Source organism: Botryllus schlosseri, chromosome 10, assembly GCF_051294905.1.
Source record: "Botryllus schlosseri isolate E-star chromosome 10, Bs_hap1, whole genome shotgun sequence".
Lineage (NCBI taxonomy): Eukaryota > Metazoa > Chordata > Ascidiacea > Stolidobranchia > Styelidae > Botryllus > Botryllus schlosseri.
The window spans coordinates 26,113,727-26,127,303 of NC_137245.1; the positions used below are offsets into that span (position 1 = coordinate 26,113,727).

General features: G+C 39.5%; 1 protein-coding gene and 1 long non-coding RNA gene across 3 annotated transcripts in view; both read left to right on the forward strand.

Moving 5' to 3' along the window:
* Positions 1-7,396, forward strand: part of LOC145449136 (cullin-4B-like) — a 31,427-nt gene extending 24,031 nt beyond the window's left edge. For both annotated transcript variants that reach the window (XM_080327601.1, XM_080327602.1), the window contains exons 15-17: positions 92-199; positions 1,875-2,027; positions 7,098-7,396. In XM_080327601.1, coding sequence (XP_080183727.1) covers positions 92-199; positions 1,875-2,027; positions 7,098-7,193 — 357 coding nt within the window. In that variant the 3' untranslated portion in view covers positions 7,194-7,396. The remainder of the gene's footprint in view (positions 1-91; positions 200-1,874; positions 2,028-7,097) is intronic.
* The window catches only part of LOC145447775 (uncharacterized), a 244,252-nt gene that overhangs the window by 215,936 nt on the left and 14,739 nt on the right, over positions 1-13,577 (forward strand). The window lies entirely within an intron of this gene.

Here is a 13,577-nt window from a genome sequence, read left to right on the forward strand (position 1 = left end):
CAAAAATAAGAGGGAACATTGCCCCTATTGTACGTACGCGTTTCACGGATACCTGACCACAAGGTTTTGAAATATTGCTCCCGCGATTCAGAGTCCCAGGGGCAAGGATATTTTCGAAAGCGATAAGTTTACGTTCCAAGAGGATTTCAAGCACAGACTCATGAGGATCAAAATCAACCAAATCCAAATGAAAGAAACCGTAAGTCATTGCTGTTTTTGATAAGACACTTTAAATTTTTGTGATATGGTCTCTGGGATGTACATCTCATGGTTGTATTGACTCGAGTCGCGATTCTTCATTGACTCAATCACTATGTGTATTTACTCGACGTGTGCCGAGTCATTGCGCATGACCCAACACATTCCATATGACTTATTCAAGTGTCGTATTTCAGGACCGATAACACAGGGCAACAAAATAATATTTTTTTCGAAAATCATGATATGTGAGATCGATTCAGGAGTATATCAGGGGCGCTGAGTCCGAAAATGTCATTACTTTTGCCGAATTGGCTCTATTTTTTGAGATATTGCCTCTTCCTACATATGCCATGAAAATAGTATGTTTGCGGGTAATATAGGTTAACTCGCGCTTGGTTTGGCATAGTTGGTTTGTTATTAACGAATTACTGTTGTTCACTTCAAGCACATTTATCGGTATAGGGTGCTTATTATCACGAATTATAATATGTTAGGAGAATCCGAGCAAAATACGAATGAATGGGGTATTTTTGTGTTCGATATGTGGAAAAGAGTAGATTTATGTAGCAGTTTCGTTCCGCTAATCTAATTGTGTCTTACATTTCTCACATTCTCATGGTTTCTGTACAGACGGTCCTACTAAAACATTTAATATAAGCTGTTTGGATATAATGTAACCTAGTTTTCAAGAATAAAATAAAAACGTTCAAATTCGGTGATATCTTGAAAAATAGAGCCCAATCTACAGAAACCAATGCCATTTTCGAGCTCAGCGCCCCCGATTCACCCTAAAATTGTTCTCACCTAACATGACGAAATTTTTTTGTTGTCCAGTGTAATTGGAAAACAGGCCAAGATAGGTCTTTCATATGCTTGAATAAGACTGAGAAACATGAGGGTGTTGTGAATGTGAGGCATTCGATATCATCCAAGAAGTTTCTTACTGCTAGTTAGATACTGAACAGTCAACTCTATGACTTTGACTTGGACTCAAGTATTATCATTATGACTCAGACTCGATTGGTTGGTCCGTGACCCAAACTTGACTCGACTCAAACTTGTGCCTTGGAACCTGCGCTTTGGTTACGACCCTGCAATCTACAGATTTGTAATTTCATCGTTACAGAGCAGGATTGTAATGACTCGATTTTTTTGGTGACTCGACTTGGCTCGAGTCATTTTCTTGGCGACGAAAAACGACTCGACTTGAGTCAATTTGTGTACTGACTCGACTTTTACCCGAGTCATCGCGCATGACTGAGACCAAGTTACATGACTCGAGACTGGGTCTACCAAGTCAAACATTTCATGGTAATTTCGAAGAATACCGGTAGTAAAGTTATCGCGCGATTATTATTTCGTCTATCAGTACTGGTACTTGAAAACGCTACCAGAAACTGGTAAGAGTGAGGAAAAATTAGTATATTTTGAATGAGGAACATTCGATATCACCGAGCAGAGTTGTAAGAAGTGGGTTTCACGTGACATTAACTCGGTACTGAACAGTCAACACAATGACTTGGATTTGAGTCAAAACGCTATGACTCGGTGGCGAATTGAAAATGACTCGACTTGACTCGAGTCAAAACTTGATAAAAGTGAGATTGACTTGCGACTTGGTTACAACCCTGTCATAGAGCTCTAGTTATGGACTACTAGATTTTCATGTTTAGGTGGAAGAAAACACCAACACTACGGAAAGAGTCTTCCAGGACCGTCAATATCAAATCGACGCGGCCGTCGTGAGGATAATGAAGACTCGTAAGACGTTAACCCACGCGCTGCTGGTCTCAGAACTCTTTGAACAACTTAAATTTCCAGTGAAGGTGAGTGCAGTGGTGGCCTTACGATTGGGGGGGCCCTAGGCGAAACTTCCGGGGGGGCCCTCCTTATCTATATTATCGCAACTTCTGGGGGGCTACGCCCCCCAGACCCCCCCTCATTAGCGCTTAACCATACTTTTATTGTTCTACACCACATATACACTGTTCCGGTGATGCTTTGTCTGTACATCGTGATGAAACTTTCAGCATATAAAATAATTATAATGTCATGCCACAGTACAATAAACGACTTGGCATATTCGAAAACAAGTGACTCAAGTGAACTATAGCGCGTGTCGAGACCCACCTATTTAGAAGCCAGGTGCTGGATTGGGCCTATCTTTTTGCTACAAAGAAGATTTTGTTGCATAAGGCAGAAAAGCAAAATGTGCGGCAATGTGGTACAACACCAGTAATACCACAGGAACACATCAGTACTGGTAGTGGTATCACCTGTGAAGAGCTAGTTCCACGATCTGTACTACAACATCCATTGTAGTATAATATTTATTGAACTCGGATAATTTTTGGGTGCCTCTTTTCAAGAGTTAACTGCACTGCACACCTAAGGGATTTAAATAGATTTAAAAGTAAACCAAAACGGCAAAGTATGACGCAACAATCAAAATCACAAACCATGATATTCGCATTGTAACAATGACAACAACAACAAACTTTGAAGTATACGGACATACGGTACTATAGTAGCAGTGCAATTTGTAAATAAACAGTTACACACACGAAACAACACGCACTAATGAAAAAATTGTAAGTAATAGAAAAAATATATTTCTATTACTGGTTGGATTAAACCTAAAACGCCACAACGAGCATAGACAAAAGACCACTACAATCAAATACAATATACGTATTTGAAAGCACTGTTACATCGTTCAAGTCTATAAGGCAATATAGTTGGTGGAAAAACAGCATCATCCTCAATTTGTGCAGAACATTCCTGAGCTGAAATAGATGGTTAAATATTTGTGTCGCAGTTCAAAATTTGCATTGTCACTTTCTTTCCAAATCTGAACCACTTCCTTTTCTGAGATCCTGACTTACATTTAGCATGTACTCGCGGCATTGTAGCAGATACTTGACTGCAGTAATTAGGAGATACTGATGCTACCAATTACAACATAACATATAACTGAGTGATACCAAACTCATCGTAGCTAATGAAATCTACGGTTGTCAACTGACGAGTGCGCCTTACTAAATATGCTGTTTACCGAGTCATATTTATATTGAACTGGTAGACCATTTCAAGAGTGTAATGGTCAAAATTGTCTTATGCAACACCTGATCCTAGGGCAAGTTTTGGTTGCAGTCAAATCCGTGGAAAGTTGCACATATTCTTCATAAAAGTTGAAGTAAAAAGTTGCATTAATTTTTCATTTATTTTTCACTTAAGTTACACTAAAAAGGTACATTCATGGATAAGTTTCTTGAAATTATTAAGGTATGAGATACTCGAATCGATGCGTATCCAAGGCACTGTCGCAAAACTCAGTGTTGGCGCCTTCAACAAAATCAATATCCTGAAAAAATTGACCCAGTAGTAATATAATTTACATTGGTCTAACCTGAATGTATGTCAAATGAGAAATGACCTAAAATTTAAACGACAGTGATGATAATCAAGCGATCTATTTACATAAAGTACCAAATATTTCCAGTAAAAAGTGAGTTGCATGAAAAATCAAAAAGCTGCAAAACGTTGCTTGAAAAAATTAAGAAAAGTTGCAATGTAAGATTCCTCCAAACAGCTTAAAACACCATACTACATAACTTCCGAGTATTTAGGAAGCTGCCGGAAGCTGTAAAAAAAAGTTGTAAAAACTTGCCTTGTGATCATTTAATTCTTTCTTAATTCTTTCCCTGCTGAAATTGATTCCATTGCTAAATTGTTTGGTCACATTTTGGTCTTTTTCTGTGACATCACATTAAATTATCAACCTCACAACAAATTGAATATATGTAGCCTTCCGTACACCTTTCTCAATGATAGCCATTCAAACCTTTCAAGTATCGACATAGATTTTTGAGGCATAAAATATCGGGCATCAGGCCGCTAGAAACTTTCCTGCATGCAAGATCTATTGCATATCTATCTGTAATACACCACCAATTATAAGACATCCACCTGTGATAAAAAAACACTTTTTGACAACACCATAAACACTTTCTGACTGACTGTACCGGGTGCACATTGAGCATCGTAAAGCTTTGAAAATACGCTGCCAATCCGCAGACAAGAAATGAACAAATTTACCATCATGACAACCCTGAGAATGGATTTCCATTCAGAAAAGGCCCAATTCACAACTAATATGTTGAGTCATGAGAATGGCTCAGTAAACAACAATATATAGGCTATAATAGCCTACATGCTTTCATTTGCTTTCAAATGACTATTTCCTTTGATATTTTGGATATTCAGGCTCAGTGTGGACACGGTTCATTAGAAATTAACATACGGTATCATATGAAAGCTGGCATCAAGAGCTAGCAAGTGGAATCTCACAAACTTATACTGGAATATTTTGATGCACTGAAATATACACTGCTGCCACTAGGAAATATATACTCAATAATAATTCAATCCATGTTACAATATGACCTCATTAACATAAAATCGAAGTAGGCTCCTTTAACAAGCACAGAAATTCAATTATCGAACACCGTTTACAGTACAATATTCTACATGGGTAGGCCTACATGTATTTTCACGGTTATTCGCAAAATGATAAACTAAAATTGGCATAAATGTAGGAGGGGGGCTCAAAAATCAAAGTAAGCTCTATTAGCGGGTGCAGAAATTAATGATCGACTACTGTTTACGGTACCATATTCTACATGGGCACATATATTTTCACGGTTACTCGTAAAATGACAACTAAAATTCGCATAAATGTAAGGGGGGGGGGGGTCATAAATTCAAAGTAAGCTCTTTTAGCAGATGCAAAAATTTAATGACCGACTGTTTACGGTACCATATTCTACATCGGTACATACATTTTCACGGTTATTCGCAAAATGATAACTAAAATTCGCATAAATGTAGGGGGATCATAAAATCGAAGTAAGCTCTTTAAGCGGATGCAGAAATTCAATGACCGACTACTGTTTACGGTACCATATGCTACATGGGTACATTAATTTTGACGGTTAATCGTAAAATGATAACCAAAAATCGCGTAAATGAAGAAGGGGGGCCCCCCTCATAAAATAAAAGTAAGCTTTCAGCAGGTGCTGTAATTTAATGATTGACTTCTGTGTGCGGTATTACATTCTACGTGGGTACATGCATTTTCAGTTATTTGCGAAATGATAACATTCGCGTAAATGTAGGGGGGGGGGCCCTTTAGCTAATGGCAAAATAGATAGAGATCATCAAATCAAAGTGAGCTCTTGCAACTAGTGCAGAAATTTAATGATCGACTACTGCTTACGGTACCATATTCTAAATTGGTGCATGGATTTTTGTGGTTATTCGTAAAATGATTACTAAAAAATGAGAATTGATGATTCACCTGCCTTTACGGTACAATTCCATATTATTCTTTATGGATACAAGGATTCCGCGGTTATTCAGAAAATGGTAATACTTGAAAAAAAGCGCGTAAACCGGAGAAATAGTTGGAAAAAGCGCGTAAACCGAGGAGGGGGGGCCCTCGAAAGCGCGTGAATCAACCAGGGGGGGCCCTAGGCGACCGCCTACCTCGCCTACCCCAAAAGCCACCACTGGGTGAGTGCATTGCCATTTGATAATATGCGGACGTTGTGGATTTACTAAGACTGGCCTCGACCCTGATTTTACTTTGGGAGAAGAAAATTTAATTTAATTGAGTCAAGCTTGTAGTTGTCTAATTAGAATTATTAGAGCGAAATGCCGTTGAATCTAATTCTAAACTAATTTGTGAAATGTTTCTATGCTGTAATCTTAATTGTAATCTAATCTGTGCTGTACAGACATTTGCTGTTCTCTATAACCTACAAATTTCTCATTTGTGCGTGTTGTTTCGTGTGTGTAACTGTTTATTTACAAATTGCGCTGTCACTATAGTACCTTATGTCCGTATACCTCATAGTTGGTTATTGTTGCCATTGATACAATGTGAATTTTATGGTCGGTGATTTTGATTGCTGCGTCGTAATTTGCCTTTTTGGTTTTGCTTTTAAATCTGTTTAAATCCATTTAGTGTGTCGTTAACTCTTGAAAAGAGGCACCCGAAAAGTCTTCGAGTTTAATAAATATTCTGCCTCAATGTATGTTGTATTGAAAGCTGTATTCGAGTTCTGTACCACGAACCGCTATTTCTCTTGTGTTCTGATTTGGATGTGAACGGTACTCCATTCAATTTCCAAGTTTTTGTGAATTCAGTAATTCTAATTCTAATCAAATGTGGAAATAAACGGTATAGCTATCATTATAATGATAATCTAATTTCGAAAAGCTGAAAATTTTCTAGTTGTCCAAGTCTGCTTGATTCCTAACGAACTATCAATGAATGAAGTTTCATCTTTTAGGTCCGAAATTTTTGATTGTTTGTTAAAAAACGTAATTTACCTACTCGAGTTCTTTGTACGTCAAAAGCATCAAATTTTACGTCAAAAAATCATTGTCCTAGTAACAATGTATTATTGCTTTCACCTCTTCACCTATCGAAATCAACACCCTGACTTTGTCGGCTGTCTCTCATCAGGCGTAATTGTGAGCAACTAGTGGAGGATTGAAAAGAACGTTGTATCTCAACAATCGATACGATTGTTGATGTACGTACAATGTTCTGTTGAATTCTACTAGTCCCTGACGGTTATCTCTGACGAGTATAGGCCACAAATATTCTGGGTATTTCAATAAGAATATACGATTCAATTGCATACTGCAGTTATGCCCCTCCAGGATCTATTCATTTCGCTTCCTTCGCGAAAAAAAAAAAAATATATGAAATTTACCTGCTTTAGTTCTTCTTTTGACAAGAAAAATAGTCAATTTATGTGTCGCACATTTTGGATTTACAGGTCAAAAAATAGCAGCCTCAGTAATAACGTATCATTCATTTTCAGCCTTCCGACATGAAAAAGAGGATAGAAAGTCTGATAGAGCGGGAATACATGGAGAGAGACAAAGACAGTTCTAACACGTATCACTACGTTGCTTGAATCTGTGTATGGACAACGATTCTAATGTTCCATCAAAGTGTGAAATAACCGCTTTTCTGCACCGCGGATATCTCGGATTCGTGGGCCCGCCTGGTCGAGTCGGTCTGTTCTGTTGCGTCCCGCGAGAGAACTTTTCGTTGCCACTTTTTTACCTTCTTTTGATGAATAAAATCTTGCGGTAAACACCGTTGATCATTGCGGAATGGTGGATCGCGTGCTACTGCTGAATGAAATGCTTTGAACATTGAGAATTGATGAATTGTGTTCGGCAGAAAGATTCCTTAGATCAGTACGTTGCCAAGTGCTAAGTCATTAGCAGAGATAGTCAAAGTAGTCAACCAACGTGGCTACTTGAATAAGAGAGATTTTACTGATTCGTCAACAGGAACATTCAGATTGTGTGTACGTAAAAAGTAACTCGGAAGACATACAGTCAATCTATTCGTGTGACTGCTTAACTGCAGACAATAGCTTCACGTCAAGCCGGTACTCCTGTGACCATAGTCAAGCATGATGGCATAATTTATTTATATAATCACAATCAAGACTTAGGAGTAATAGAAAAGCAATCAATAGCTCATTGGTAAAAATACATATGCTATACCAAGCAACACTAGTGACAAAATTTCCATATTGAAGAAGCAATAGGACTATATTGAGCTACTGTATCGATGCGATCAGAATTAACACTGAAAACGGGACAGTCGATTGGGTATCCATACAGGCGCGATGCATCAGATATCGGGAAGAAGCCACAAAATAAATGAATCAATGGAAATTGCCAACAGGATCACACGAGAAAGTGGTCAAGAAGTCATACATGCAGTAGATTGTAGTAGGCCTACATGGTGTACAGTAAATTCATGCTAAATAGGCTACCATTCAGTGCAGGGTTAACCACCACAATGGCCTCGTGTGGCCCGCCAGATACTGCGGTCCATGGCTTGGTTCAGAAAAACCATGATATAATGTAGGCCTATATTTAAATACTGAGATACTGACGAAAACAGTAACTACAGGTAAAATAGGGGAACTGCTGATATAGTGCAATGTCTCAACTGATTTGGAACTATTACTTTCAGAATGGAATGCCATATTTGTCAGCAAGGCGAGATTACAAATAGTCAGGAAAAAATGTGAACAGACCCATTATACAACGTAATTTTGTCAGGAGTGGCGAGATAGCATAGTGGACTTAGTGGTATGTTCAATAACACTGGCCAACAAAACGAAATTTTTAGGCAGAACATCTGAGAGCCGTTTCTGGTGTTTTGAGGTTACCGATTACGAATATGACATTAGTTTCGTCAGATTGGCTCTTTGTCAGAAGATATATGTAGTTTTGTACCCCTAAAAAATCCCAAAACTACTGTATTTACCGTTAAATATTTTATTTGGTGGGAAGAAAATCGTAGTTTTTTCTCTAATTTTATACTGCACATAAATAGATAATTGACTATGAAGAACCCGCATGTCGTTCTCAATCATTCTTTCAATATTAACATGACATGATGCGAAATATTTGTTTGTCAAAAAAGCAGTTTGACAAGCCGAAAAATTGCACTTTTGCACAACGGAAATACATATTCTCTTGTATCAATTTGTCATTCTGCCAAGATGAAAGAGGAGTATACAAATATAAAATTTGTCCTTGAAAAGCCTCGCGACTCGCAACTCGCGACAAAAGGCCTCTGCACACTGAGCTCGCGACCCGATAAAACGAGAGAATCGCGCCTGTCTGCGACTGGACCATGCAGACCGGAGTCGCCGGCAACTCGCAACATGCCATCTGCGACAGGGTTGCGCAACTCCGCGACAAAGTTGAGAATTTTCAACTTTGTCGCGAGTTGCGAGCGACTGGTCAGCAGTTACTGATCGTTAGCTCTATGTCACCGCAATAGTTTGTCCGGGTATTGCGTGTTTTGGCATCTATAATTGTTTCCTCATTGAATTTAGACTGATTTGAGGACATTTTAAAACTTGAAGCTTAACTGCAAGAGCGCATTCTACTGTAAGCAGTACCGGTACTTGGTAATTAGTAATTACTAATTACCAAAGGCCAACCAGCTCCGGCAGTACCGATACCGCGAAACTCTCAGTCATTGTATGTCTACAGGTGGATTTATTATATATATACCTTGTCTGGTTCATTTTAACCTGTACAGACTGTACAATGTACATTGGTTGGAAACTGGGTTAAGCAGGTACATATAATCGTGGTATGTCATGGGTTCACTGATGTATATTTCAGATACCGGTACATCTCAGAACACGACGTCTGAAAATCTTTTTGTTGACTAGGTAGCAGCAGTGTAACTCTTGATGTTAGATTTCGTCTATTCTCCTCTTTATCAGACTTCGGTACGAATTGTAGTGGCTAATATTATAAGTCAGAAATGGACTATGCATCATTATGGAGAATGAATCAACCAGGCCTACGGATCAGTTTCCATGCTTGATACCTGAGGGCAATTCGAAGATTGAAAAGGAAAGAATCCCAGAGTTATATTTGAATATTGTTAAGACTCAATGGGGCTGTTCCACTTCATTTTGAACACGCGGTGGCGACAAAGGTAACTCGACCCAAATCTGTTTTGTTTCTATATGCTTTACTATGGGAATGGACTAAACGTGGACCGAATTTCTTCTCTTGGCGTACAACGAGGATGGTGAAAGTATCCATATCAATATAAATCATCCATATGGATATCAAATAACTGTTAGCCGACGAAAATGAGGCTATTTCTTGGCGTCTTGTCCTCGTGCTGGACATTGGCACCCTGGCAGGTTGCAGCAATGCAGCTTACCGGTACATTGCTGTAAATTTTCCGAGACTCGTTGATATGGCAAGTGCTATATGCCTCATTGTGTAAGGATGACGGTCATTTGATCGCAGAAGATGCATCAATTAGAAACAAAAGTTATCAGGAGGATGGGTTCCGTTTACGACGAAGAGGTATGGATGCCTGGTCCTCTCCTGGAAAAGTAGTCTGCAGAATATCATTTCACCAGCATGATTTATCCTGCTTCCGCTGCAGTAAATCAGTACCCCCATGACTGTTGTGTGTTGTGTAAATTATGCTATGTACATTGTACATTTTCTGCTGTGAGGTCCTACAACATATAAAAATCATGCGTTTGAATTACAATGAAGCTGATGAAACTTCAGTCAAGGCAGCCTCATCTATTCTGTTTTCAATGAAAGAGGTTGCAGAAGAGACGTCAGTGTCAAAAGCTGTTGCAAAAGAATAGACCGTACAAGTCATCAGTCACGGTATCTTGTTCTGACAATTCAACAATTCGGAAAAGGGGATAGCTGAATCTACAGAGATTCACCCGTTATTGAAAGAAGCATACTCTATAGTTGATAGTGTAAAGCAACCATCATTCCAATTATAAATCCTGAACACTCAGCACTGTCGGATATTGAAAGCATGGCGTCATTTGTGTACTTCCAACTGAAAGACTTGGCGATCAGGCTTAGTTGTAAGACAACTATTTCTCATATTACTTCAACGAAACAGGACTATTGTCGGTTGCTCACTACATGGACTCTTATTATACGTATCTGATTATCTGATACCTATTATGTTGGTAGCACAACGAACTTTGCTGCAACCTTCAAGATTTTCAAGTACAAACTCGATATTCAAAAATGACCAAGGCTCACAAGCTCATATTTGTGTTTTACAATTCTTGGATATGGTAATGCTATTTGTATCAATTTGATTTACACCATAGTATTTTGCTTTTTGTCTCAGTCCCATACATGGGTCTGTCAAATAGCAGGTTGACATTCCTTCTTCCTAAGAATTATGGTAATGTGTAATAATGAGCATGCATAAATCCGTTGCTTAGAATGTTATAATCCAATGTTTATGTGCTTACCATACTATTTATTTTCGGGTCGGGCAAAAAAATATTCGAGAACCTTTGCTTTATAGACTATATACGCTTTGCGACTTCAGTTTATAACCGTTCCATTTTATTCAACAAAATAACGGCAACAATACAACTGGTACATCGTTTAATTGTCAATGATCAGAGAGGATGAGATCTATAGTTGGTATTATTAGTATTATAACTGCTACAATACTACTGGTACGCTGTTTAATTGTCAATCATCAGAAAGGATGAGATCTAGTTGGTATTATTAGTATTTTATCATTTATAAACACCAACAGATAGTGATGAGATTGAAGAATAGGAAGGTATTGGAAGGACATTAAGTCTTTCAACCAGACAGCTATTTGGTTAAGGTAATAATATATCTAGAAAGGGTTTGTGTTGAACCCAGTCCAACCTGGTGTAGTATTGGGCGCTAAATGGCGAAAATGATAATGATAGAACCATTGCAGTTGGTGATAAGGATAGAATCATAATTTCAGCACTTCCATCACGAGGACAAGACGCCAAGAAATAGCATCATTTCGTCATCTAACAGCTATTTGATATCCATATGGATGATTTAAGTTGATATGGATACTTTCACCATCCTCGTTGTACGTCAAGAGACGAAATTAGGTCGATGTTTAGTCCAGTCCCATAGTAAAGTATATAGCAACAAAACAGATTTGGGTCGAGTTACCTTTGTCGCCACCGCGTGTTCAAAATGAAGTGGAACAGCCCCATTCATTTACAATAAAATTATAATGCATTTGAATGTTGTTCTCTATCATATCGAGAAATTAATGTATGAGTGCTTGACAGTTGATGCAGTCACTGAGGCTGTGGAATACAGAAAGGCTTGGTGTTTGTAGCCATAATAGGCTACAGCTAGAACTCCAGAAATTTGGATCGGCAACCGGAAATAGCGCCTTTAACTGGGTCACCCAGATTATGCGTTTTCAGCATTGAAATATGATATTGGTTCGTGTGTGCATATAAGACGTCATCTTATTCATTGACAAACCCATGTATACCCATCGAAATATTCATTTTGCGATCTATCGGGAGCTGTGCAATGTGTATCCATTGCGAGACTTCGGACAGAACGCGCAAGAGCTGTAGTTGCCGCTTGTGGGCACTGCCGGGACCAGTGTGCATTGCTTCGCGACTTACGACTCGCAACTCGCAACGCGCAACTCGCGATGTTGCGTCGCGAGGTCAGTGTGCAGAGGCCTAAAGTTGAAAATTCTCAACTTTGTCGCGGAGTTGCGCAACCCTGTCGCAGACGGCATGTTGCGAGTTGCCGGCGACTCCGGTCTGCATGGTCCAGTCGCAGACAGGCGCGATTCTCTCGTTTTATCGGGTCGCGAGCTCAGTGTGCAGAGGCCTGAACGATCGCGTCTCGGGCCTACCATGCTTCGGCTCCTATCTCTCGCTGGTTTGGAGACAATGCGGTCGAGTTTACGCTAATTAGTGATTGTTTTATGTCATATTGATTAAAAAGCGACATCGCGAAACTGAATAACATCGAATCGCTGCAAAGAGACTTTAACGTGCGTAATTGATTCCCACTAATAGTTGAACGTAACGATCAGAAGATGTGTATCATGTCTCGAGTTCTGAAATACGACAAAGGTTTGAAATCGGTGCCATCAAGTTCGGACATTTTGATTTGCGAAAACTGTCGCCGAGACTGCGTAATACGCGCGCGTCTTTAATTATTCGCCAGAGATCAGGGACTCGCTAATTGACAACACTACCGGACTCTTTGGCAAGCCTGTCATACGCCTAAAATCGTCGATACGAAGAGATTATATGATCGCCATTCACACATGTACTTGACCCGAATTCAATTGATGCTATATTGGTAAATTTGAAAAAAATCCAAGTCTTCCTAATTTTTCGACTGGCTACGCGCTAGCGTGTACTGAGAAGCACCATCGTAGATTTCCTCTCGCGACCAGGTGCCCAAATAGACGTTCTCTTTTTCTGAAATCTAAATTATGTGCACCCATATTCGATTACAAAACCATTCACGAGCTAGCTAGCTTCGTAATAGTCTTGGTAACCGGAGCGCGAAATTGGAGGGTGTGTTGGTGTGTGCCTGCAAATTGGAATTCATTTCTGCGCAGATTCGTTTCTCTAACAAGGCTTTGCCAGTGACATTAATCGGGAAATGCATCAATACAGCCTAAACACCGATATAATGAGAAACAATTGTCGCAACGAAAGCTACTCAATACGGTGTCAGACTCAAAACCCATCCGTGGCGATTCTGATTAGAATACACGCTAGTAGTTAGTATGATCGGTCGTGAGGTGGGTGGGGCTCTTATGGGCGGGGTGGCGAGCTAACGAGAAACCGGGGGTGGCGAACTAACGTTTTCGTCTTAAGGCGGGGGTGGCGAACTAACGTTTTCGTCTTATGGCGGAGGTGGCGAGCGGCTATTGTGTCTTGTGGTCGCACGGTAACCCTTTTCAGCATAGACAGCGGTCG